Consider the following 24227-nt stretch of genomic DNA (forward strand, 5'->3'; position numbering starts at 1 on the left):
CTCTAGGCACCAGCACGTCCCAGCCACCATATTCATCAACTAAGGGGCAGTGTCTGGGCTCAACCAGGCCGGACGGCACCGGAGAGTCACCGGAAACAGAAAAGGAGGCTACTACGGTTCAGTGAGTCAGCGAGCCCTATACTAAGCAGTCACACGCCGCGCGCGGTTTCAACCCCCTGGGCTTCCCAGGAGCCTGGGCGGCGTGAGGGGCGGGGCCACGCACCCAGAGAGGGCGTGGCTTCCAGCAGCGCGGGAAAGGGGCTGGCGCCGCATGCGCGCGCGCAGTCGGCGGCCGCGAGCAGCACGCTCGGGGCCCGGATGGCGGCGGCGGCGGCGGCGGCTGCTGGAAGCGGGGCGCCCCGCGAGGAGGAGGGGTCCAGTGGGGAGGCAGCGGTCCCGCCGCCGCAAGCTCCGACGAGTGCGCCTGGGGCTCGCCTCTCTAGGCTGCCTCTGGCGCGAGTGAAGGCCTTGGTTAAGGCGGACCCCGACGTCACGCTCGCAGGACAGGAAGCCATTTTCATTCTGGCACGAGCCGCGGTGCGACGGAAGCGCGAGGGGCTCAAGGACGCGGGCGGGGAGCGTGGCGAGGGGCGGGGCTTAGCGGCGGCGTGGGCGGGAGTTGGGACGGAGGAGGAGGAGGAAGAGGGGCGTCTGGGCGGAGTGCGCTGCAGACCCGGAAGTAAGGGGTGCTGGTCCTGGACTGAGATGTGAGTGTAGAAAGGGAAGACAGGAGGAGGATCCAACACACCTGCCTCGTCCTGAGGGCGTTCACAACTACTTTTATTTGCATCTCCAGTGTCTCCCACGGAAGTTGTAGCAGTCTCAAGCGAATGAGCGGGGTGAATCTACAAATGAGGGAGGAGAGGCATGTCCTGGGCTACTGCGGAAGGGGACGGGGGGATAGACCTTTTTGAAGTCCAGGACAACTTTCAGTGTCCCTGAGAGCCTCCCCAAGCATCTGAGACCTTTCACCCCTCCCCTACTCACATATAGGAACACTCAAAAATTGTACCGGTACCCACTCATACAGCAGATCCTCAAATAACTTCGTTTTTGTTCAACACTATTTCCATACAATGTTGATGAGATGCCATGGAAACTTAGCTGCTGTTTGTATCACTTAGCCTTTGGTTTCGTTTTATAGTGTTTGGTTAAAGTCTCAGAACGTTAATTGAGGGCTTACTGAACACCTCTCTTGTTTGCTTCACAGGAACTGTTTGTGGAGACTATTGCAAAAGATGCCTACTGCTGTGCCCAACAAGGAAAGAGGAAAACCCTCCAGAGGAGAGATTTGGGTAGAGTGTCTCTGTGGTATCTGGTACCAGGGGCCGACAAGGGGGACTGGGTGAAGCTTTCCCTCTTACTAGTGAAAAAGGCATCACTGTAAAATGAGAGATGCCAAAGAGTCTCTCTCTCTGTTATGTTTTATGTTGGACTGCGTGGTGCCAGAAAGACTTACTGTTAGAGTCTACATGCTTTGAGAGGCTGGAGGGATGTTGGGGCAGAGAATGAAAGGAGTCTAGCTGTTGCCAAAGCTGACTAGATAGGTCTCTCTGTGCTTTCTGCCATGTTGTAGCAGGCCTGACATTTCTCTTTCCCCAGAAACGGGGGTTTGATTTCTGACTCTTCTTTCTAGGTGGTAACTGTCATATATGTGTGAACTTTGGTACATTGTATTCTCACCCTGCTATATTGCCAAACTCTTTTCTGATAATGCTCAGGGATAAGAGGTTTCCTTCACTGAACAGAATTTGCTCATGCTTTTCTTACTCTTGTAGAGAGAGAGAGCTGATAGGTAAGATTTGGTGGCAGAGTAGAAATGGGTCTCAAGATAGCAGAAGGACAAATTTTATAAATGCCCTGATTTGCATAAAGCCTCTTTGCCCCTTCAGTGTGTGGGTTGTGCTTTTTGGGGGCTTATATCCAAATGACCAGAAGTAATCAGGTGTTCCTTTACCTTGTGTTTCAGATAATGCAATAGAAGCTGTGGATGAATTTGCTTTTCTGGAAGGTAAGTTCTCTATCAGTGGGTAATTATTTCCAGGTGTCTTTTCCATGCTAATACTCTAAGTTCAAAACATTATATAAAATGGAGCATGGTTCCTCCTTGTGTAGGGTTAATTCTTTCTCCCTACTTCCTATTAAGACAGGAAAAACTAACTTGCTAAAACTGGTGAGATTTAGAAATTCTAATTCCCTTGGGAAATTAGACCTTCTGCCCGAGAATTGCTAATCATAAAGAAATGGGAGAGAAATTAAGACCCCAGTGGAGTTAGGTGAATTATGAAGTTTAATTTCTACTTTGATCTCCACTTAGTTATAAATCTTCCCCCCTCATAATGCTAGAAATCAGAAACAATTGCCAACATTTAAAGGATTAATTCTTGTTCTTTTTTTCTTCAGTCTGTGTTAAGTGTTTATTTTGCTGTGGTGAGAGATTCTGTACTTACCTGTATATGTTTGTTCTTAGGAATTTTAGATTAACTCATGTTTACTAACTAAATCTTGTCATTGAAATAGAAAATACTTGAAATATCTCATTTTAACTACCTTCTCTCAGAACTATTTCTGACTTCACTATACCAAGGTATTCTCATTACCTCCTTCAAGCCTTATTACCTTCTAAAATCTTCTTGATTTGTTTATTTCATTATATTTACACCTTTGTTTTGTGTCTTTGTATCAATCTAGGCCCCCCAGCCCTTTTGATATATTATTTTAAATGTCTTTAAAGATAAATTCCCATGAGCAGCTTCAAGTATTTTCTTAATTTATAGAATTTTCATAAGCTTCACCGTTCATGTACTCATTATTAAAAACAACTTGTTAGCTGTCTACCTGAGGCAAGCAATGTCTTATGACTGACTTGCTATAAGTTTTCCAATAAAACAACATTGGGAGCCTACCTTTACTTGTTTGTTTTTAATTACCACTCTTCAGAGATGAGTAATATGATCAGATTTGTATTTTAAAGACATAATACTAGTGCCCTGTGGATAATAAGTTAATTGGAAGGTGCCTGGAACAGAAGTGGAGTGATCTTATGCAGTTTTTCATCCCAGCTTCTCCCATGGCACAGTGCTTAGCTTGGATTTTTAATAAATGCCATTTATTGAGTGGTAGATGTGTTCATTTCATTTTTCTGATCCAATACTCTATAATTGAATTCTCTGTGCTGTATTACACTAATAGATCAGAATTTTGACCATTTTATCCCCTGTGGATATAGTCAGTATTATATTATTTTGTGCCCAGTAAAATAAATGTTCTTATGTTCTTAGATGTGTATGTTCTAAGTAGAAAATTACTTTTTTCTTTCTTAATCAAGGCAATATATATCTATGCTTAAAAATCAAATAGTTACCTAATGGCATATAATGGAATGCAGTTGTTGCCCCTCACCATTTTGTTCTGTTTTTAGCTTTCAGATGGTTACTTATATTTCTATTTTTTTTTTAAATTTTATTTATTTATTTATTTATTTATTTATTTATTATTATTATTGGTATGTGCCCTTAGTGGGAACCGAACCCCTGGTCCGCAGGTTAACGCTCCAACCACTGAGCGAAACTGGCCAGGGCTATATTTCTAAATAATAGGTTTCCTCCTTGATTTACCAACTAAAGATGTTTATTTATTATCCCTTTATTACCTTTACAGTTTATATAACGTACCCAAATGACTACTTTTTGTTGTACCCAACTTATTTCAACATATTTCTTGTCTCTTGCTTTGTTAGGTGAGACTACTACTGTACCTGCCTTTTCCATTTTTGTTTTTAGCCCACTTCTAGCTCTTGCTTTGTGTTATCTACACTTATTCTTTGACATTGTTGAGGCTGATAACATTCATTTATATCATCTTATCAGAATGAAATCTTCCATGCTTTACCTGTAGGTTGACTGTAGAATTTGAAAAACAGTACTGTAAATAGTCTTCCTGAACCCTTTCCATCCCTTAATACTTCATACAGGTCTCCTCCCTGTAGGCAGCTGTTATTAGGCTCTGTAATCTTCTGGATATTTATGCAAACAAATTTATATGTGTGTATTCTTGTGTAAGTCTTTCCTTATGAAATATAACATGAACAAAAGTATAGTCAATAAAAAAAAAGATGAACAGCATTGTAACCAACAACTAGGCCAAGAGCTAGAATATTATTAGCCTCAGAAGCTCCATATATATTTCTTCTTCATCATATTTCTTCCCATGCCCTGTCCTGACATAACTGTATTCTGAATTTTTGGTAATTACTTCCTTGATTTTTCTTTATAATTTTACCATAGAAGCATACATCTTTAAATATGAGGATTTAGTTTTATTTATTTTTTGAACTTTCTACAAATGGAATTAAACTATATGTATTCATAGGTCAGCATCTGTTTCATAGCCGTTTTCTTTCTGTTAATTAATTTATGAGATTCATCTTGGTGGTTGCACATATATCTGGTTTGTTCATTTTCTTTGCTGTATGGCATGTTATTATGTGACAATACCAAAATGGAACTGTTTAATGTCGATGTTTAGGTAACCCTTTTTGTGTGGTGTTATGAACAGTTTGCTATGAATACTCTTGAGTGTGTATAGATATATACTGTATTGATAATGCTATTTGTGTCCAGTTTAATAGGGAATTTTCCCTAACCCAGGGTCCTGTATACTAAAATCTTTATGTAGTTTGTCTTTCATAAAACTCGAGTAGACTTTTTATCTGTTGGATTGAGGTAGGGGTCCAATTTCTTTCTTTTTTTCCCCTTCTTGTTTGGATATCCATTTGTCCATATCATTTTCTATGCAGTTCTGTCTTTGTTGATTTTAAATCAAGGCTATTTCTTGGCTTTTTCTTCTCTCTTATTGATCTGTTTGTCTATTCCCATGTCAGTACTGCACTGAATCAATGTTAATTAGCTTTATTGGAGAGAGCAAATCTTCACACCTTATTCTGTGTTTTGACTGTTTTCAATTCTTTGCATTTTATTTATTTTTTCATTTTCCAGAAATTTAACATGACAATCATACAGAATACACTTATGAAATAGTGACTGTGACACTATAAAATATAATACAAATGTAAGATATTGTTATTTTAAAAGTACCTTGTATAACATAACAAGAGTTGTTGGCATTAAATCATGAATCATAATTTTAATCTTCTAAAGAAGGGAGTGTCAGGTATTTGTATCTCTGATTTATATCTCAGTAAATCATGGTACAATACAGCAAGCCTGGAAATTTCAAATCCAAAGCAGACTTGAGTCTGCTTCTGATGATATTATATTTGAGTGGAATGTGAACAAACCAGTTTAAAGTTATTGTCCCCGATTCTGTTATTATCTCCACAACAAAACATGTAGGTTGATTCCTGCTTTCTAGAGTATGCCTTTTCCCTTGCCACAAAGAGCAAGATCACCCTGGCCCTTCCCTAAGCTGACTCATAATATTTTCTTTCCTTTTATTTTTTAATTAACTAATTTCTTTTTGTTATAAATGTTTCTCCTTTTCCCCCCACTGACACCCCCCCCCCATCCCTCCCTGCTCTGTCCCTGGCTTTGTTGTCCATGTCCATTGTTCATGCATACATGCATATAAGTTCTGTGGTTTATCTCTCCCCCCACTATCCCCTCTTCTGGGGAATGTCAGTCTGTACACCACTTCCATGTCTCTGGGACTACCCCATTCCTCAGACTGTTATGTTCATTATATTCCACAAATGAGTGAGATCATATGATACTTGTCTTTCTCTGTTTGCCTTGTTTCGCTTAGGATGATAATTTCCAGGTCCCTCCATGTCGTCTCAAAGGATAAGAGATCTTTCTTTCTTACAGCTGCATAGTACTCCATTGTGTACATGAACCACTGCTTTTTTATGAATTCGTCTACTGATGGACACTTGGGCTGTTTTCAGATCTTACCTATTGTAAATAGTGCTGCTATAAACATGGAGGTACATATATTCTTTCTGATTGGTGTTTCAGGCTTCTCAGGGTATATTCCTAGAAGTGAGATCACTGGGTCAAATGGAAGTTCAATTTTTAATTTTTTGAGGTAACACCATATTGTTTTCCATAGTGGCTGCACCAGTCTGCATTCCCACCAGCAGTGTACTAGAGTCCCCTTTTCTCCACACCCTCGCCAACACTTGTTTGATGATTTGTTGATGGCGGGCATTCTGACAGGTGTGAGGTGATACCTCATTGTTGTTTTAATTTGCATCTCTCATGATTAGCGATTTTGAGCATTTCTTCGTATGTCTCTTAGCCATTTGTGTGTCCTGTTTGGAGAGGTGTTTATTTAGTTCCTCTGCCCATTTTTTAATTGGGTTCTTTGTCTTCCTTTTGTTGAGTTGTATGAGCACTCTATATATATATTGGAAATTAACCCCTTATCTGATGTATCATTGGCAATTATGCTCTCCCATACAGTGGGTTGCCTTTCCATTTTGATGATTGTATCTTTTGCTGTGCAGAAGCTTTATAGTTTGATATAGTCCTGTGTGTTCATTTTTTCCTTTGTTTCTGTTGCTTTAGGTGATGTACGAGTGAAAATTCTGCTGCATATGTTGTCTGAAATTTTGTTGTCTACATTTTCTTCTAGGATTTTTATGTGTTCACGAGTCACATATAAGTCTTTTGTCCATTTTGAGTTTATTCTTATGTGTAAGTTGGTGGTCTAGTTTTATTGTTTTGCATGTAGCTGTCCAATTTTCCCAACACATTTATTAAAGAGGCTGTCTTTACTCCACTGTATGCTCTTGCCCCCTTTGTCAAATATTAATTGAGCTTGTTGTCTTGGGTCCATTTCTGGGTTCTCTATTCTGTTCCACTGGTCTATCTGCCTGTTCTTGTGCCAGTACTAGGCTGTTTTGATTACAGTGGCTTTGCAGTATAACCTGAAATCTGGTAATGTGATTCCTCCAACTTTGTTCTTCCTTTTCAAGATTGTTATGGCTATTCAAGGTCGTTTTTGGTTTCATATGAACTTTTGAAGTATTTGTTCTAGTTCTGTGAAGTATGTCTTTAGTATTTTGATGGGGATTGCATTAAATCTATAGATTGCTTGGGGTAGTATGGACATTTTAATGATGTTAATTCTTCCAATCCATGAACGAGGTATGTGCTTCCACTTTTTTATATCTTCCTCTATTTTTTTTTTTTCAATGACCTGTAGTTTTCTGCGAATAGGTTCTTTATTTCTTTGGTTAAGTTTATTCCTAGGTATCTTAATTTTTTTGCCGCAATGGTAAATGGGATTATTTTTTTAGTTTCTCTTTCTGTGAGTTCATCATTGGTGTATAAGAATGCCATAGATTTCTTAAAGTTAATTTTGTATCCTGCTACTTTGCCACATTTATTTATTTATTTATTTATTTATTTATTTATTTATTTATTTTATTATTATTTTTTAATCTTTATTGTTGAATGTATTACAGATGTTCCTCATTTTTCCCCCATTGACCCCCTTCTCCCCACTCCTGCCCCCTCCTGCCTTTTCCACACTGTTGTCTGTGTCCATTGGTTATGCATATAAGTTCTTTGGTTTATTTCTTCCCATTCCCCAACCCCCTTCTCTTTGAGGTTTGTCAGTCTAGCAACCAATTTGTTCTTCTTAATTCCTTCACCTTTTTCACCCATTCCCCCGACCCCCCTCCCATCTGGCAACCAACAAAATGTTCTCTGTATCTATGAAAATGTTTCTGTTCTGCCTGTTCGTTTTCTTTGTAGATTCCATTGTCGATAGATACGTATTCATTGCCATTTTGTTTGTTCATATATTTTATCTTTTTCTTTAAAAAGACCCTTCAGCATTTCATATAATAACGGTTTGGTGGTGATGAACTCCTTTAACTTTTTCTTGTCTGGGAAAGTCTTTATATGGCCATCGATTCTAAAAGACAGCTTTGCAGGATAGAGTACTCTTGGTTGTAGGTTCACGCTTTTCATCACTCTGAATATTTCTTGCCACTCCCTTCTGGCCTGCAAAGTTTCTTTTGAGAAATCAGCTGACAGTCTTATGGGAACTCCCTTGTAGGTAACTAACTGCTTTTCTCTTGCTGCTTTTAAGATTCTCTCTTTGTCTTGAACCTTTTGCATTTTGATGATGATGTGTCTTGGTGTGGGCCTCTTGGGATTCATTTTGTTTGGGACTCTCTGTGCTTCCTGGACTTGTATGTCTGTTTCCTTCACCAAGTTAGGGAAGTTTTCTGCCATTATTGTTTTAAACAGGTTTTCGATTTCTTGTTCTCTCTCTTCTCCTTCTGGCACCCCCAAGATGCGAATGTTGGCCTGCTTGAAGTTGTCCCAGAGGCTCCTTACACTATCCTCATTTTTTTTTGGATTCTTTTTTCTTTTTGCTGTTCTGATTGGGTGTTTTTTGCTTTCTTATATTCCAAATTGATGGTTTACATCTTGGCTTTACCTACTCTACTATTGAAGCTGTGTAAATTATTCTTTATTTCAGTTAGTGCCTCCTTCATTTCTGACTGGTCCTTTTTTATGGTCGAGACCCTCACCAAGTTCGCTGAGGTTCTCACTAAGTTCACTGAGCATCCTTATAAGCAGTATTTTGAACTCAGTATCTGTTAGGTTGCTTATCTCCATTTCGCTTAGTTTTTTTCCTGGAGATATTTTCTGTTCTTTCATTTGGGACCTGTTTCTTTGTCTCCTCATTTTGGCTGCCTCCCTGTGTTTGTTTCTATGTATTACTTAACGTGAGGTATGGGGCTAGCTGAGACCAGATGCTGCTAGTTTGAAAGAATTTAGGAAACCCTGAAGCAGGATCCAAGACAGGCCAATCCTATGGTTAAGCAACTGGCAACAGCTTGGGTGGGCCTGAAAATTGGGTGGGGTGGGGCCTCAGGGAATCACCAGGGCGGGGCTACCAGTGTGAGCCAGGTTGTTAGAGTCCCAGATATGGCCGCTGTCTGCTGCCCCAGTGAAGGGCTCACCAAAGGAACAAAGGCCTCTGACAGCATGTTTGTCCCAAAGAAAGCCCCCTCTCCAGCTCTTGTTCCAGTGCCAAACAGTTCAGTTCTTCCCTGTATGTCTCTGGCACCCCTCGAGCTGCCTCTCCAAGCTTAGAGGGAGAGAGTCTGAGTAAGTTCGTGCGCGGGCCCTTTAAGAAGAGCTGCCAGGGGCTCCAGCTGCCTCAGCCTCCCTGAGCCTCCGTTCCCGCTCGTTTTTCCCGCCAGAAGTTATGGGGACTTCTCTTCCTGGCACTGGAACCGTGAGCGGGGCGCCTGGTGTGAGATGAGGACCCCTCAGTCTTCAGGGAAGACCTTCCCAGCCAACGTGTCCTGCTGATTTTTATCCGCCACACGTGGGTGTGGGACCAGCCTGTCTGCCTCCCCTCCTCCTACCAGTCTTGATATGGCTGCTTCTTTAATTTTGTAGTTGTAGGACTTCCATTCAGCTCAGTTTCAGGCAGTTTGGAATGATGATTGTTCTGTAGTTTAGTTGTAACTTTGATGTGGTTGTGGGAGGACGCCATACTGTGTTTACCTATGTCGCCATCTTGACCGGAAATCCTCCAAGTTCATTTATTAAGTCTAGTAAATTTTTGATGTAGTCTTTGGGGTTTTCTACATATAGTATTATGTCATCTGCGAATAATTACAATTTCACTTTCTCCTTTCAATTTGGATCCCTTGTATTTTTTCTTCCTGTTTGACTGCTGTGGCTAAGACTTCCAGTACTATGTTAAATAAGAGTGGCGAAAGTGGGCATTCATGTTTTGTTCCTGTTCTTAAGGGAAATGCTTTTAATTTTTGCCCGTTGAGTATAATGTTGGCTGTCGGTCTTTCATATATGGCCTTTAATATGTCAAGATATGATCCCTCTATTCCAAGATTGCTGAGCATTTTTATCAGAAATGGGTGCTGGATTTTGTTGAATGCTTTTTCAGCATCTATTGATATGATCATATGATTTTTATCTTTCATTTTGTTTATGTGGTGTATCACATTTATTGATTTGCAAATATTGTACCAGCCTTGCATCCCTGGAATGAATCCCACTTGGTAATGGTGAATAATTTTTTTGATGTACTGGTGGATTTTATTTGCTAGTATTTTGTTCAGGATTTTGGCATCTATGTTCATCAGGAATATTGGTCTGTAGTTTACTTTCTTTGAAGTGTCTTTATCTGGTTTTGGAATTAGAATTATGCTGGCCTCATAAAATGAGTTTGGAAGTCTTACTTCTTCTTGAATTTTTTTTAAATAGTTTGAGGAGAATGGGTATTAGTTCTTCATTGAATGTTCGGTAAAATTCCCCCATGAAGCCGTCCGGGCCTGGGCTTTTGTTTGCTGGGAGAGTCTTGATTACATCTTCAATTTCTTTTGTTATCTGTCTGTTCAGGTTTTCTATCTCTTCCCAGTTCAGTTTTGGGAGACTATGTGTTTCTAGAAATTTGTCCATTTTGCTTAGATTATCGAATTTGTTTCCGTATAATTTTTCATAATATTTGTTAACGATCCTTTGTATTTCTGTGGTGTCAGTTGTTATTTCTCTTCTTTTATTTCTGATTTTGTCTATTTGGGTTCTCTCTCTTTGTTTCTTGGTGAGTCTAGCTAAGGGTCCATCAATATTGTTTATCTTTTCAAAGAACCAGCTCTTTATTTCATTGATCCTTTGAATTGTTTTTTTGGTTTCCATGTCATTTATTTCTGCTTGATCTTTACTATTTCCTTCCTTCTACTTGCTCTGGGTTTTTTTTGTTTGTTTGCTTTCTAGTTCTTTAAGTTGTGAGGTTAGATAGTCTATTAGAACTTTTTCTTGCTTCTTGATGTAGGCCTGTAGTGCTATGAACTTCCCTCTCAGAACTACTTTTGCTGCATCCCATAGATGGAAGTTTTTAATTTCTTCCTTGATCTGCATGGTAACCCATTCATTGTTCAATAACCTGCTAGTTAGCCTCCATGTGTTGAAATGTCTTTGCATGTTCTTGTTGCAATTAATTTCTAGTTTCATGCCATTGTGATCTGAGAAGATGCTTAATATGATTTCAGTCTTCTTGAACTTTTAGAGACTTAGTTTGTGTCCTGACATGTGGTCTGTCTTTGAGAATGTCCCATGTGCACTTCGGAAAAATGTGAATTCTGCTGTTTGGGGGTGTAATTCTCTGTACATATCTATTAAATCCATTTGATCTAGCACTCCATTTAGAGTCTATGTTCCCTTGTTAATTTTTTGTGTAGAGGATCTATCCAGTGATGTCAGTGGGGTGTTGAAGTTCCCTCCTATGATTGTATTGCTATTGATTTCTCTTTTGAAGTCCTCCAGAAGATTTTTAATATATGTTGGTGCTCCTATATTGGGTGCATATATGTGTACCAAGGTTATATCTTTCTGTTGGATAGATCCTTTCAATATTATGTAGTGGCCTTCTTTGTCTCTAGTTATGGTCTTCATTTGAAATCTACTTTATCAGATATGAGTATTGCTACCCCAGCTTTTTCTCCTTTCCATTTGCTTGGAAGATTTTTTTCCATCCCTTCACTTTTAACCTATGGGAGTCTTTTGTTGTGAGGTGGGTCTCTTGTAAACAACATATATGTGAGTCATGCTTTCTTATCCAGTCAACTACTCTGTGTCTTTTTATTGGCGCATTCAAACCATTCACTTTTAAAGTGATAACTGATATGTACTTATTGCCATTTTTGTTTAGTGTGCTTATGTTTTTCTTTCTGTTTCTTTTACTAATTATAGCAGTCCTTTTAGCATATCTTGCAGTGGTGGTTTGGTGTTAATATATTCCCTTAGCCTTTTTTTTGTCTGGAAAGCTCTTTATTTGACCTTCTATTTTGAATGATAGCCTTGCTGGATAGAGTAGTCTTGAATTCAGATCCTTGTTTTCTTGACCTTGATTACTTCATGCCACTCCCTTCTGGCCTGTAGTGTTTCTGTTGAGAAATCAGCTGAGAGCCTTATGGGGTTTCCTTTGTAGGTAACCTGTTTCTTATCTCTTGCTGCCTTTAGGATTCTCTCTTTGTCTTTAATTTTTGGCATATATTTACTATGTGTCTTGGTGTTGGCCTGTTTGGATTCTTCTTACTTGGGGTTCTCTGTGCTTCTTGAACTTGAATGCCTTCTTCCTTCATCAAGTTAGGAAAGTTTTCTGTCACTATTTCTTCAAATATATTCTCTAACCATTGCCCATTTTCTTCCTCTTCGGGGACTCCTATGATGTGAATGTTATTACGTTTTTTGTTGTCCCACAGTTGTCTTAAGTTGTCTTCCTATTTTATAATTGTTTTTTCCTTTCGGTTTCCTGATTGGTTGATTTTTTTTTTTTTATATCCTGTCTTCTAATTAACTGATCCGGTCCTCAGCTTCCTCTACTCTGCTGTTTAGTCCTTCCAATGTGTTCTTAATTTCTGCTATGTCATTCTTCATTTCCACTTGGTTGGTTTTCAGTGTTTCTATATCTTTACTCATGGTGCTGATGTCCTTACTCATGCTGTTCAGCTTCCTTACGATTATGGCTCTTAACTCTACCTCTGATAATTTGCTTATCTGCATTTCATTTATCTCATGTTCGATAGAGTTCTCTTGTTCTTTCATTTGGGATTTGTTTTTTTGTTTCATCATTTTGGCTATCTCAGTGGGTTTTGGAGCCTGCCAAATTTTCCCTGTGGGTGTTGGAGTTCTGCTGTTTGTGGCTCCCTCTACTGAGTTTGGATGAGCCTGGGTGGGCCCACTTTAAACACCACTGTCAAGTCTTACTTTTCTGGGTAGATTTGCAAGCCCAGGAAAGATTCAGTTATCCTCTAGCTTTTTCCTGGTGGCTAGTAGTCTGAGTTACTCAGTGCCTTGGAATGTAGCCCTGGTGTTCTGCATAAGAGGGTTTCCAGAGGGTGGGATAGATGCTGGTTGTTAATGATCCTCAATTTTCATTTCTTTGCCTCACCTGGGAAAGGCTGAATTTTTGAGGAGGGGGGGGCTGCTACTTTTCCCCACAGCTCTGGGAAGGAGCACACTGGCCACTGTGCTTTGTGGCCGCAACTCAGCAAAAACTCTGAGTGCCCTCCAAATTCTGGGTGTCCCCACTGAGTTCCAGCCCAGTCTGCCCTCCCTCTGCCGTTGCCCTCAGGTTTGTGGCTGTGGCTATTTTAGCCTCTGTCCAGGCTCTCTCCTCTGTGGAGTGGGCTTGGTCTTTATTCCCCAAGTGCGCTCCTCACAGCTAAGACTGCTGCTGTCTCTGGGCTCCCAGCCCACCACCCTCTTGCGCCTCCGCAGTTCCTACCAGTGTCCCTGGTTATATGGTCCTGTCCTGCTGCTTTTCTGTTTCTTTTTTCTGAGGATTTGTCTTTATTTTAGTTGTAATTCCTGTTTGGTCCTGGGAGATCGTCTGTGTAGCTTCTATTCACTCCACTTCCATTTTCACATCCTCTATGCCTTTCTGGTACACAGCTAGGTCCCACAAGCCTTTCTGGTTCCCCCCGCACCCTCCAGGTCCCACGGGTAATTGGATCACACAGTCCCTTTGAGGACCAGGCTTTATGCCTATGTTATGGGCTGCTGGGTTGCACAGGCCTCTCCAGTGCTTCAGCACCCCACAGGTCCCATGGTTAATTGGGTGGCACAGTCCTTGCTGGGTCGCACAGCCCTCTCTGGTGCTTTAGCACCCTTCAGGTCCCACGGGTTACTAGATCGCATAGTCTCTTCTGGGTCGCACAGGCCTCCCTTGTGCCCTCGCATCCTGCTGTTCCCATCAGTCTCTCGGGCTTCGGTTTCCCATTGCTCTTGTGAGCTACTGGAGTGCACAGGCCTCTGTGGAGCTCCAGGTCCCGCAGCTGGTGGCTGGGGAGTGCTGCTGCCCCATGGGGCTCGACTCCTGCTCAGCTTTTGCTGTAGTTTTTGGGGACGGGTCTCAGCTGCTGGCCTATGCTTCTGTTGCCTGGGGATGGATATCTGCTCCCCTGCCTCTGTTGCTGGGTGTATATTTGGACTCTGATTGGGCTGCTATTGTGGGGGATTGTGCTGGGCTCTGGGCTATCTGAGGCTTCTGCGACCAGCATCTTGGGAGCTCTACTACTATGCAGTGGTCCGTGTTGACACAGAGTGTCCACTGGTCGATGGATCAGGTGTGCTGGTGGGCTCAGGTTGCTAGGTTCTAGCTGCTCCCACTGCCTCCTCCCAGGGAAGACTTGGGATCTTCCAAAATGGTAGCACCTCCCCGTGGCGCAGGGAGAAGCGTCCTGAAGGGCTGCTTACTGCGGTAGCCGGCTCCTCCCTGTCCATAGCACAGTAACCTTCTGCTGCACGTCTCTGCACTGATTGGGGTTGGTCGTCCACCTTCATGTCCACTCACACACTCTCACATACTCGCTCACTCTCTCACACACTCACCCTCCCTCTGGTCCTGCCTGCCGCCATCTTCCAATTCTTTGCATTGTAATGTACATTTTAGAATCTGCTTGTCACATTTTCAGAAAAAGGGATATTGATATGGATGGCATTGAGTCCATAGATTACTTTGGGGGAAAAACAATATCTTTACAACAGTGAATCTTCTGGTCCATGAACGTGGTATGTTTTTTTCATTTATTTAGATCTTTAATTTTTTAAAAGTAAATGTTTTATTTTACCTGAAGAAATCTTGACATACACTGCTAGATATTTTCCTCTAAGTATTTTTAATGTTATTGTTAGTGGTATCTTTCTAAAAATATTATTTTGAAAATACTACTAATCTATTCATTCCTTTGGATTTTCTTAATCACACAGCAATTATCTTACAATAATGACAATTTTGTGACATTCTTTTTAATTCTTATCTTTCAAATTTTTTCTCGCCATACTACACCACTGACTAGAAGCTATTCTGATCCTCCCCAAATTTTCAAATTTATTGGCATAAAGTTCTTCACAGTATACTTTTATTATCTTTGCAATGTAATCAGGTATTTATTGATATCCCCTTTTTTATTCTTCGTATTATCAGGACCTCTTCTCTTTGTCCTTGGTCACTTTCACTAAAGTTTATCAGTTTTCTTAATGTTTTCAAAGAACCATGCTTTGACTTTGTTGATTCTCTCTAACAAATATATTTTTTTATATTTCACTAGTTTCTTTTACTAGCTCTTTATTATTTCTTTTACTTTTTTTTGAGTTTAGTTTGCTGCTCTTTTCAATGTCCTCAGGTAGATTTTTAGTTTGTTAATTATAGGCTTTTTCTCTACTGTATACATTTAAAAATATTTTTATTGATTCTTTTAGAGAGGGAAGGAGAGAGATAGAAACATTAACATGAGAGAAACATTGATCAGCTGCCTCCTGCACTCTCCCTCACTGGGGATCAAGCCGGAAAACTGGGCATGTGCCCCGACCAGGAATCGAACCGGGACATCTCAGTCCATGGGACGACGCTCAATCCACTGAGCCACACCAGCCAGGCTCTACTATATACGTTTTAAGTTACAAATTTCCCATTAGGCTATGCTTCAGCTGCACCTCACAAGTTTTAATAGGTAATATTTTTATTGTCATTTGGTTTGAAAAAACTTTAAAAAAAATTTGTTTTCTTTATTGATTTTAAAAAAAGGGAGAGGGAGAGAGAGATAGAAACATCGATTGGCTGCCTCCTACGTGCTCCCCACTGGGGATTGGGTATGTGTCCTGACCGGGAATCGAACTGGTTTCCACTTGGTGCATGGGTCGATGCTCAACCGCTGAACCACACCGGCCGAATGGTTTGAAATATTTTTAAATTGCTTTCTTTGGCCTGTGGATTATTTAGATGAATATTTCTTAATTTCCCCAAATCTGAGAATTTTATAGTTATCTTTTTTTGTTGTTGTTAATGATAATTGCCTTGTTTTTAGAAAATGTTCTCTATTATTTCTGGCCTTTGGGCAGATATTTGAACCTTACATTATGGCCTCAGTGTATGGTCAACCTTGTGATTGTTTCGTGTGTTCCTGAAGAAAACGTATAGTCTATAGTTGTTGGGTGTAATGTCAAACTTGGTTATTGCAGAGTTCAGATTTTCTGTGTTCTTACTGAATTTCTCTTGTTTGCCTATTTCATCAGTTCTATAGAGTTGTATATTACAGTCCACTATGACTGTAGAATATTTCTACTTATATTTATGGGTTTATTTTTTCTTTATATATTATGAGACCATGTGATTAGGTATATATACATTTAATATTGTTATATACTATTAGTATTTGGGTCTTTTATATTTATAAATTAACCATTGTTATTTCTAGTAGTGCTTTTGCCTTAAAGTCTGTTCTAATATTATTATTATTATTTTTTTTATTGATTAATTTTTGTTACAGATGATTCTCCTTTTTTCCCCCACTGATTCCCCCCTCCCCCTTCCCTCCCTGCCCCTTCCCCAGATTGTTGTCCATGTCCACTGTTCATGCATACATGCATATAAGTTCTGTGGTTCATCCCTCTCCCACCTCCCCTCTCCTTAGGGGATTGTCAGTCTGTACCCCGCTTCCGCGTCTCTGGGGCTACCCCATTCCTCAAACTGTTATGTTCATTATATTCCACAAATCAGTGAGATCATATGAAATTTGTCTTTCTCTGTTTGGCTTGTTTCACTTAGGATGATACTTTCCAGGTCCCTCCTGTTCTAATATTATTACATCTTACTAGCTCTCTCTTTATTTCTAATTGCATGGTATATATTTTTAATTTTTTTTTACTTTTACCTTCCCATATTTTTGTAAACCATACATAATTGGATTATTTTGAAAGTTCAGGCTGGCTGTTTTTAACTGGCACACACTTTATATTTGATGAAATTAGTGATACGTGTGGATTTAAATCTGCCATCTCATTTTGTGCTTTCTATTTGTCTTGTCCATGATTTATTTTTCTTCTCTATTTTTTTACTCTTTTTTTTTTTAGTATAATTTATTATGCCATTTTTTTTCCCTATTCTTTTGGAAGTTAGTTGTTTTAGTTAGTTCTGTTCTTTTAGTTGTTACTCTATCAGTTACTTCATGTATCCTTAATTTATCAAAGCCTAATGTTAACCTTTCCCTTCAGTCTCAACAAAATGGGATCTTAGAATCCATTAACTCCATTTCTAAGTCCCTCTTCTGCCATACATGTGATATTGTCATGGATTTTTGTTTTATCTTTTGTTTTGTCTTTGTCGGTTCACATAAGGAATTATCATTGCTGCATTATACAGTCAGTGATATATAAATTTATCCACATACTTATTACTTTCTGCTGTTCTTTCCATTCTATATTTCTGATCCTCCATTTGTGATCATTTTTTTTCTTTCTGAAGTAAATTATTTAGAACTTACTTTAGTTTGGGTCTTCTGGTAGCTGTCTTTTTTTCTTTTAGCATGTTGGAGCTATATATAATTTTACTATTTTTGGTTTTCATAGTTTCTGTTGAAAAATTACCTGTTAGTCTATTATTCTTTTGAAGTTGGTTCATTCTTTTTTTCAGTGTGCTTTTGAGATCTTTTCTTTACCTTAGATATTTCTGTAGTTTCACTCGGATGTATCTAGGTGTAAATTTCTAATGCTTAGGGTTCTTAAATCTGTGGATCTGCCCTAGAGAATTCTTAGCCAATAACTGTTGAAATATAGGCTCTGCTTTGTTGTTTTGTCACCTTTGTCTTTGGGATTTCCATTAAACAGATATTAAAACTCAACCGTAATTTTGCTTCTCCATGGTGTATTCTGTGTAATTTTTCTGACCTTCTAGTTTGTTCTCTCTTCAGTGATCTTGTCTCCTTTAAAGAAGTCAGCTTTATCAGTTGGTCTCAGCAGGAATTTATATTCTCACTCTTTTGAAAAACATAATTTTGGTCTCATTGTGTAGGATTTCTTCAGATGCCTGGTAATTTTCATTCTATTTTAAAATGAGGGAACAAGAAGGCTGTTGGAAACTGTGTGTATGTGGTTTTTACCTGGCGATTTTACTTTAGTGTCAGCAGGAGTGGGACTAGATGTTTCAGTGGGGTCCCCCAAAGGCCAGAATGCAGAGAGCTTTACTGTGCGAGGTGGCTTTTTCAGAAGCTGCTCTAGTTCTCCAGAAAATTCCTTTAGTTCTTTAGAAGAGAACCCTCTGATGTTTCTCCACCAAGTTAGGTTTAAATTCTTGTTTTCTAGTGGTAGTGGGGCCAATTGTTTCTGTCTCTTTCCATCATTCCTGGTGTCTTAAATCTGCAGTCGCCCTGTGGGTCTCCTAGGCAGATGGGCTCCCACCTCTGCTGCAGCTCCCTCTGTGTTCATTCTACGCTCATTTTTCCTCTGCACTATTTGTAAATATTAACTTAAGTTAGATTTCTGTTACTCGGCTTTTTGTTGAAATCTCTTATCTGCTGATGGACACCCCCTACCCCAATTCTTTGTTGTAGATTTGTATTTTTTAAACATTTTTTTTCCCTTTGGAATGATCTTGGATAGGAAGGCATAGAACATAGAAGCTTGTAGGCTCAGTATCTCATCTTGAACTGGAGCTTTCTTAAAAAATTATAAACTCTTTGCTTAGAGAATTTATCTCATGTATTTTGAATCACTCACCCCCTGTGTCGTCTCCACAAATGCTCATTAACTAGCACAACTTCTTAGGCCTTTTCCTATTTCTAATCCAAGTCTTCAGACCGGTATGCTTAATTCCCAACTGCCCCTTTGTACTGACATGTTTCTCCCTGAGGATCTTTTGGATGGATCTTCTAAACAAGTATTTTGGTAGCAAAGAACTGCCAGCACCAAAGCAGCTTCCATTTTAACCTTGCCAGTATGCTACACTCATCAGCTCTTGAGGCACCTTGCTTGACACATTGCTTTTTGTCTTTCTAGGTACTTTGGATTGATTGCTGAGTGGGGCGCATTTGTGAGCCTTCACCTGTATCCTTCAGCTAGCCCTCTGCAGGCCTCAGCTTTGAAGAATGGAGTCCTTGGAAAGTCACACTTATATACTTTTCCTGTTCTAACTTCACCTAAGCCAAATAAACAGAGATCTCACTTGTTAGTTTTTCTCTACAGGGTCTTCTACTGCTGTGTCTTCCATTTCTGCCTAGATACAGCTGCTGCTGCTTGAGGCAGAGATAAAGAAAATGATTTGCGTTGGTTGCTTAATGAATGAGAGGGACCAGAATAAAGGTCTCTGATCAACTTCAATCAAGTGTGTTTCATAGTCGCACCTTTGTTCTCGCCACCGTGACTGGAAAGCTGCTGTGCCCAGTCACACACCCCCTGGTCTTCCCTGCCAGCTGTTCTAAATCTCAGTCTTTCATTTACTTCGTTCTTCATTTTTCCAGCATGTCTCCCGAATCTGGTTCCAGAATTTAGTGGGTACCACTTAAGGTCTTCATAAGAATGTGATCCTAGGTTTAAAACTAATTAAACATTTTAATAGTTTTGTTGAGATATAATTCACATACTATACAATTCACCCATTTAAGGTATATATTTCAATAGTTTTTAGTGTATTTACAGATATGTAGAACTATCACCACAATTTTAGAACATTTTCACGTAACTAGAATCATAATATGTGGTAGTTTGTTTGACTTCATGTAGATAATGTTTTCAAGGTTTATCTGTGTGATAGCATGTATCAGTACCAATTCCTTTATTTTTTTATTTATTTTTTTTATCCTCACCCGAGGATATTTTTCCATTTTTTGTACAAATAGAGTGGGAGAGAGAGAGAGGAAGGGAGAGAGAGAGAGAAACATCGACGTGAAGGGACACATCGAGTGGCTGCCACCCGCACGACCAACCAGGGCCGGGGACAAACTGCAGCCGAAGTACGCGCCCTTAGCGGGAACCGAACCCGGGTCTCTCCGGACCGCAGGCCTTCGCTCTAACTGCTGAGCCAAACTGGCCAGGGCCCAATTCCTTTATTTTTGTTTTTAATTATAAAATATACATAACATAAAATTTACCATTTAAACCATTTTTAATGTACAGTTTTGTGGCATTAAGTATATTCACAGTGTTGTACAACCATCACCATTACTCATCTCCAGAACATTTTCCATCCTCCCAAACTGAGACTGTCCATTAAACAATAACTTACCATTCTCCCCTCTCCCAGCCCCAGGCTAAATTTAGTTTTTGTTTTTGAGGGCAAGTTGTGGGTGACATAACAGGGAAGAAGCAGAATATTTAGGAAGTAGTGGTTAAGGAAAACAGGATGCCTTGGACAGTAGGTCTTAAGTATTTTTGGGTCATGGATTGAAGATACAAAGTTCATAGATCTCTCTAGAAAAATGCACAGATACTTAGTTCTGTAATGTTTTGTAAATAAACTATTTTAGAATAATACTAGATTTACAACAAAGTTGCAAAGGGAGTGCAGAATCCTTGTATACTCCTCATCTAGTTCCCCCATAGTTAACATCTTACATTGCCAGGTACATTGGTTAAAGCTAAGAAACTGACATTTATGAGTTACTATGAACTAAACTCCAGACTTCAGCTTTTCTTAATTTTCCCATTGATACATTTTTTCTGTTCCAAGATCCAATCCAGGATACTACATACGTTACATTCACTTGTCATGTCTCTTCAGTCTCCTCTGATCTGTGACAGTTTCTCATTTGTCGTGACCTGCACTGGTGAGGTGTCCTGTAGAATGCCCCCAGCATGGGTTTGTCTGTTTTTCTTATGATTAGTCCCGTCACTCTTCATATAATTTCAGGGGTTACACAGATCCCTGAGGCCCTTCCATGAGCCTCCTAGTATTGCACATGGGAATTTAAAAGGTTATGCTGGCCTTTTTAAAACATAAATTAGAGGTTGCAGCTCATTAGTGGGACATGAAGTTACTTTAGTGTGTTGCTACTGGCATTTTAAAAGAATCAGAGTGTTGAGTAAGGGTATTTCAAGTTTTGTTTCATTTATATGTGTGTATACTAGGTCACTGTGTAAAATATAAGTGGTGGGCAAAATTTTGGCTCCCATTACCTTCACTCCTGGTGTTATGTCTGTGAATATGTTATGTTCCATGGCAAAGGGGATGTTGCAGATGTACAAGCATACCTCAGATGTATGTTCAGTTCCAGACCACCACAATAAAGTGAATATTGCGATAAAGTGTGTCACGTGAATTTTTTGCTTTCCTGGTGCATATAAAAGTTATGTTTACACTATTCTCTAGTCTATTAACTGCAATATCATCATGACTAAAAAACAATGTACATATCTACTTTAAAAATACTTCTAAAAAATGCTAACCAACATTTGAGCCTTCAACGAGTACTGATTTTTGCTAAGGTGGGGTCTTGCCTCAGTGTTGATGGCTGCTGACTGATCGGGGTGGTGGTGGCGGAAGGCTGGGGTGTTTGTAACAATTATCTAAAAGACAACAAGGAAGTTTGCTGCATTGATTGACTTCCTTTCATGAATGATTTCGCCACAGCATGCGATGTTGTTTGATAGCATTTTACCCACAGTAGGACTTTCAAAATTGAAGTCAATCCTCAAACTCTGCTGCTACATTACAAACTAAATTTATGTAGTTTTCTAAGTCCTTTGTTGTCATTTTAACAACTTTTACAGCTTCTTCATCAGGAGTAGATTTCATCTCAAGAAACCTTTTTTTGTTCATCAATATGAAGCATTGCGATTGCAGCAATTCAGTCACATCTTCAAGCTCCACTCCTGGTTCTTTCACGATCGCCACTGTTTCTACAGTTACTTTTCCACTGAAATCTTGAATTTACCATAACATATATAATAAGGATGAAAAAGTTTGAAATATTACAAGAATTACTAAAATATGATGTAGAGACATGAAGTGAGCAAATGGTGACGGGAAAATGGAGCCCAGAGTCTTGTTCCATGCAGGGTTGTTACACACTTTCTATTTGTAAAAATGCAGTATCTGCGAAGTGCAATAAAGTGAAGAGCAATAAAACAAGGTATTGCTGTAATTAAGGTTACTAATCAGTTGACTTTAAAATAGATTACCCTAGATTATCTGGGCAGGCTCAAAGTTATCACAGAAGCCCTTAAAAGCAGAGCTTTCTCCTGGGTGAGGGTATGAGAGGAAGTTACAGAGATGTGGTAGAAGAGATTGTCAGAAAGATTCAAAGCATAAAAAAGACTCAACCCATTGTTGCTGGCTTTGAAGATGGAGAGGGCCATGAACCAAGGAATGTGGGAAGCCTTTAGATACAGTGGTTCTCAACCTTCCTAATGCTGCGACCCTTTAATACAGTTTCTCATGTTGTGGTGACCCCCAGCCATAAAATTATTTTTGTTGCTACTTCTTAACTATGATTTTGCTACTGTTATGTCTTAGATGACCCACAGGTTGAGAACCGCTGCTTAGAAGCCGAGGACAGCTTCCAGCTGACAGTGAGCAAAGGAAAGACCTCACCCACCTTGAATTGGATTCTGCCAGTAACTTACATTGTCTTTTTTTTTTTTTTCTTCTTTCAATTTTTATTAATTTATTTTTGTTACAGATGTTCCCCCACCCCAACTTGCATGGTCTTGGAAATTTTTTCCTAGAGCCTCCAGATAGAGCCCAGGCAGTCAATGATTTTCTTTCACTTGGGCCTGTGAGACCCTGGGCACAGAATCCAGCCACACCGTGCCAGAATTCGGACCTGCAGAACTGAGATGATAAATGAGTTTTCCAAATTTGTGATAATAATGTATTTCTTTAATCATGTATTTCTTACTGTGGGTTAAGGTTAAAAAAATTGGAAAATAGTGTTGTAGTGTTAAGGATCCTGGATGAGGGTCGAGACCAGATTCCCATCTAGCCACTCCCAGTACCTGAGATAACACTGTGTTAATCACTAACCCTTCCCGTGTTTTCTTGTTTATTGAGTGGGTTATTCTAAAGTTTCTTCCCTGTGACGTATTTTTCTCTTATGAACTTTTTTTTTTCCAGCAAAATTTACCTGTTTAGTGTACAGCTCTGAGTTTTGGTAAATGCATAAAGTCATCATGTTAATCAAAGTATAGAACAGTTATATCACCAGAAAAATCTCTCATACTGCCTCTTTATAGCCCTCTCCCAGCCAGCTTGTGCCCCAATCCCTGCAACAATTGATCTGTTCAATGTCCCTTGTTGTTTGCCTTCATAAACGGAATCAGACAATACGTAGAGTTTTGATTCTGGCTTCTTGAATTTAGCATAATGCATTTGAAATTCATCTATGTTGTGTGTATCAATAGTTTCTTTTTATTGCTGAGTAGTATTCCATTGTATAGAATGTATATACCATTATTTTGTTTATCCATTTCCCATTTGAGGGATATTTGGGTTGTATCCAGTTTTTAGTAATTATGAATAAAGCTTCTATAAACATTTATGTACAGGTTTTGATGTGAACATAAGTTTTCATTTTTCTTGGGTAAATACATAGGAGTGGGAGTGCTGTATCTTATTGTAAATGAATGTTTAATTTTTAAAGAAATTACCCAACTGTTTTCCAAAGTGGTTGTACATTTTGCATTCATATCAGCAGTTTTTGAGAATTTCGATTGTCTTGCATCCTTGCTAGCACTTGGCATTAACTTAAATAAAACACACACACACACACACACACACACACACACACACACACACACACACACATTCTAATAGGTATGTACCGAAATCTCATTGTGGTTTTAATTTGCGTTTCCCTAATGACTAGTTTGTTAGCATTTTTTCGTATACATATTTGTCACTATATGGCTTCTTTGGTGAAGTGTCTGCTTGCATCTTTTTCCAATTTTAAAAATTGGATTGATTTTTTAAAAAATATGTTTTTATTGATTTTTAGAGAGGAAGGGAGAGATAGAGAGAGAGAGAGAGAGAGAGAGAGAGAGAGAGAAAGAGAGAGAGACATTGATGACAGAGAAACATGGATTGGCTGCCTCCTGCACGCCCCCTACTAGGGATTGAGCCCTCAACCTGGGCATGTGTCCTGACTGAGAATTGAACCGGTGACCTTTCAGTGCATGGGATGATGCTCAACCAACTGAGCCATGCCGGCCAGGGCTGGGTTGATTTTTAGGTTGAGTTTTGAGTGTTATTTATATATTCTGGATACAAGTCCTTTATCAGATATGTGTTATACAAATATTTTCTCTCAGCCTCATCTGACATTAAGTTATTTTTAATCCTAGAAATAAGTCTTAACTGCACTCAGTCCTGCAGAGAGAGTCTGGCTCTCCAAGCCCTTGGTGAAGGCAGTCACCCTTAGATTACCACTTGGTAGAAGTGCTCTCTTCTGACCAATCAGGGAAGGCTGTGACAATTTCAGGAATTTCCTCTTGAGTTTTCTA

At 39.5% G+C, this 24227-nt stretch overlaps 1 protein-coding gene across 1 annotated transcript; it reads left to right on the plus strand.

The window, feature by feature from the left end:
• The first annotated feature begins 318 nt into the window (after nt 1–318).
• On the plus strand, nt 319–19109 carry POLE4 (DNA polymerase epsilon 4, accessory subunit). Its single transcript, XM_036262424.1, has 4 exons — nt 319–537; nt 1211–1295; nt 1970–2011; nt 18789–19109. Exons 1-4 carry the CDS (start codon nt 319–321, stop codon nt 18800–18802), a joined length of 360 nt encoding a protein of 119 aa, XP_036118317.1. The 3' UTR covers nt 18803–19109.
• The last annotated feature ends 5118 nt before the right edge of the window (nt 19110–24227 follow it).

The sequence above is a fragment of the Molossus molossus genome, unplaced genomic scaffold (genome assembly GCF_014108415.1).
Source record: "Molossus molossus isolate mMolMol1 unplaced genomic scaffold, mMolMol1.p scaffold_m16_p_15, whole genome shotgun sequence".
Lineage (NCBI taxonomy): Eukaryota > Metazoa > Chordata > Mammalia > Chiroptera > Molossidae > Molossus > Molossus molossus.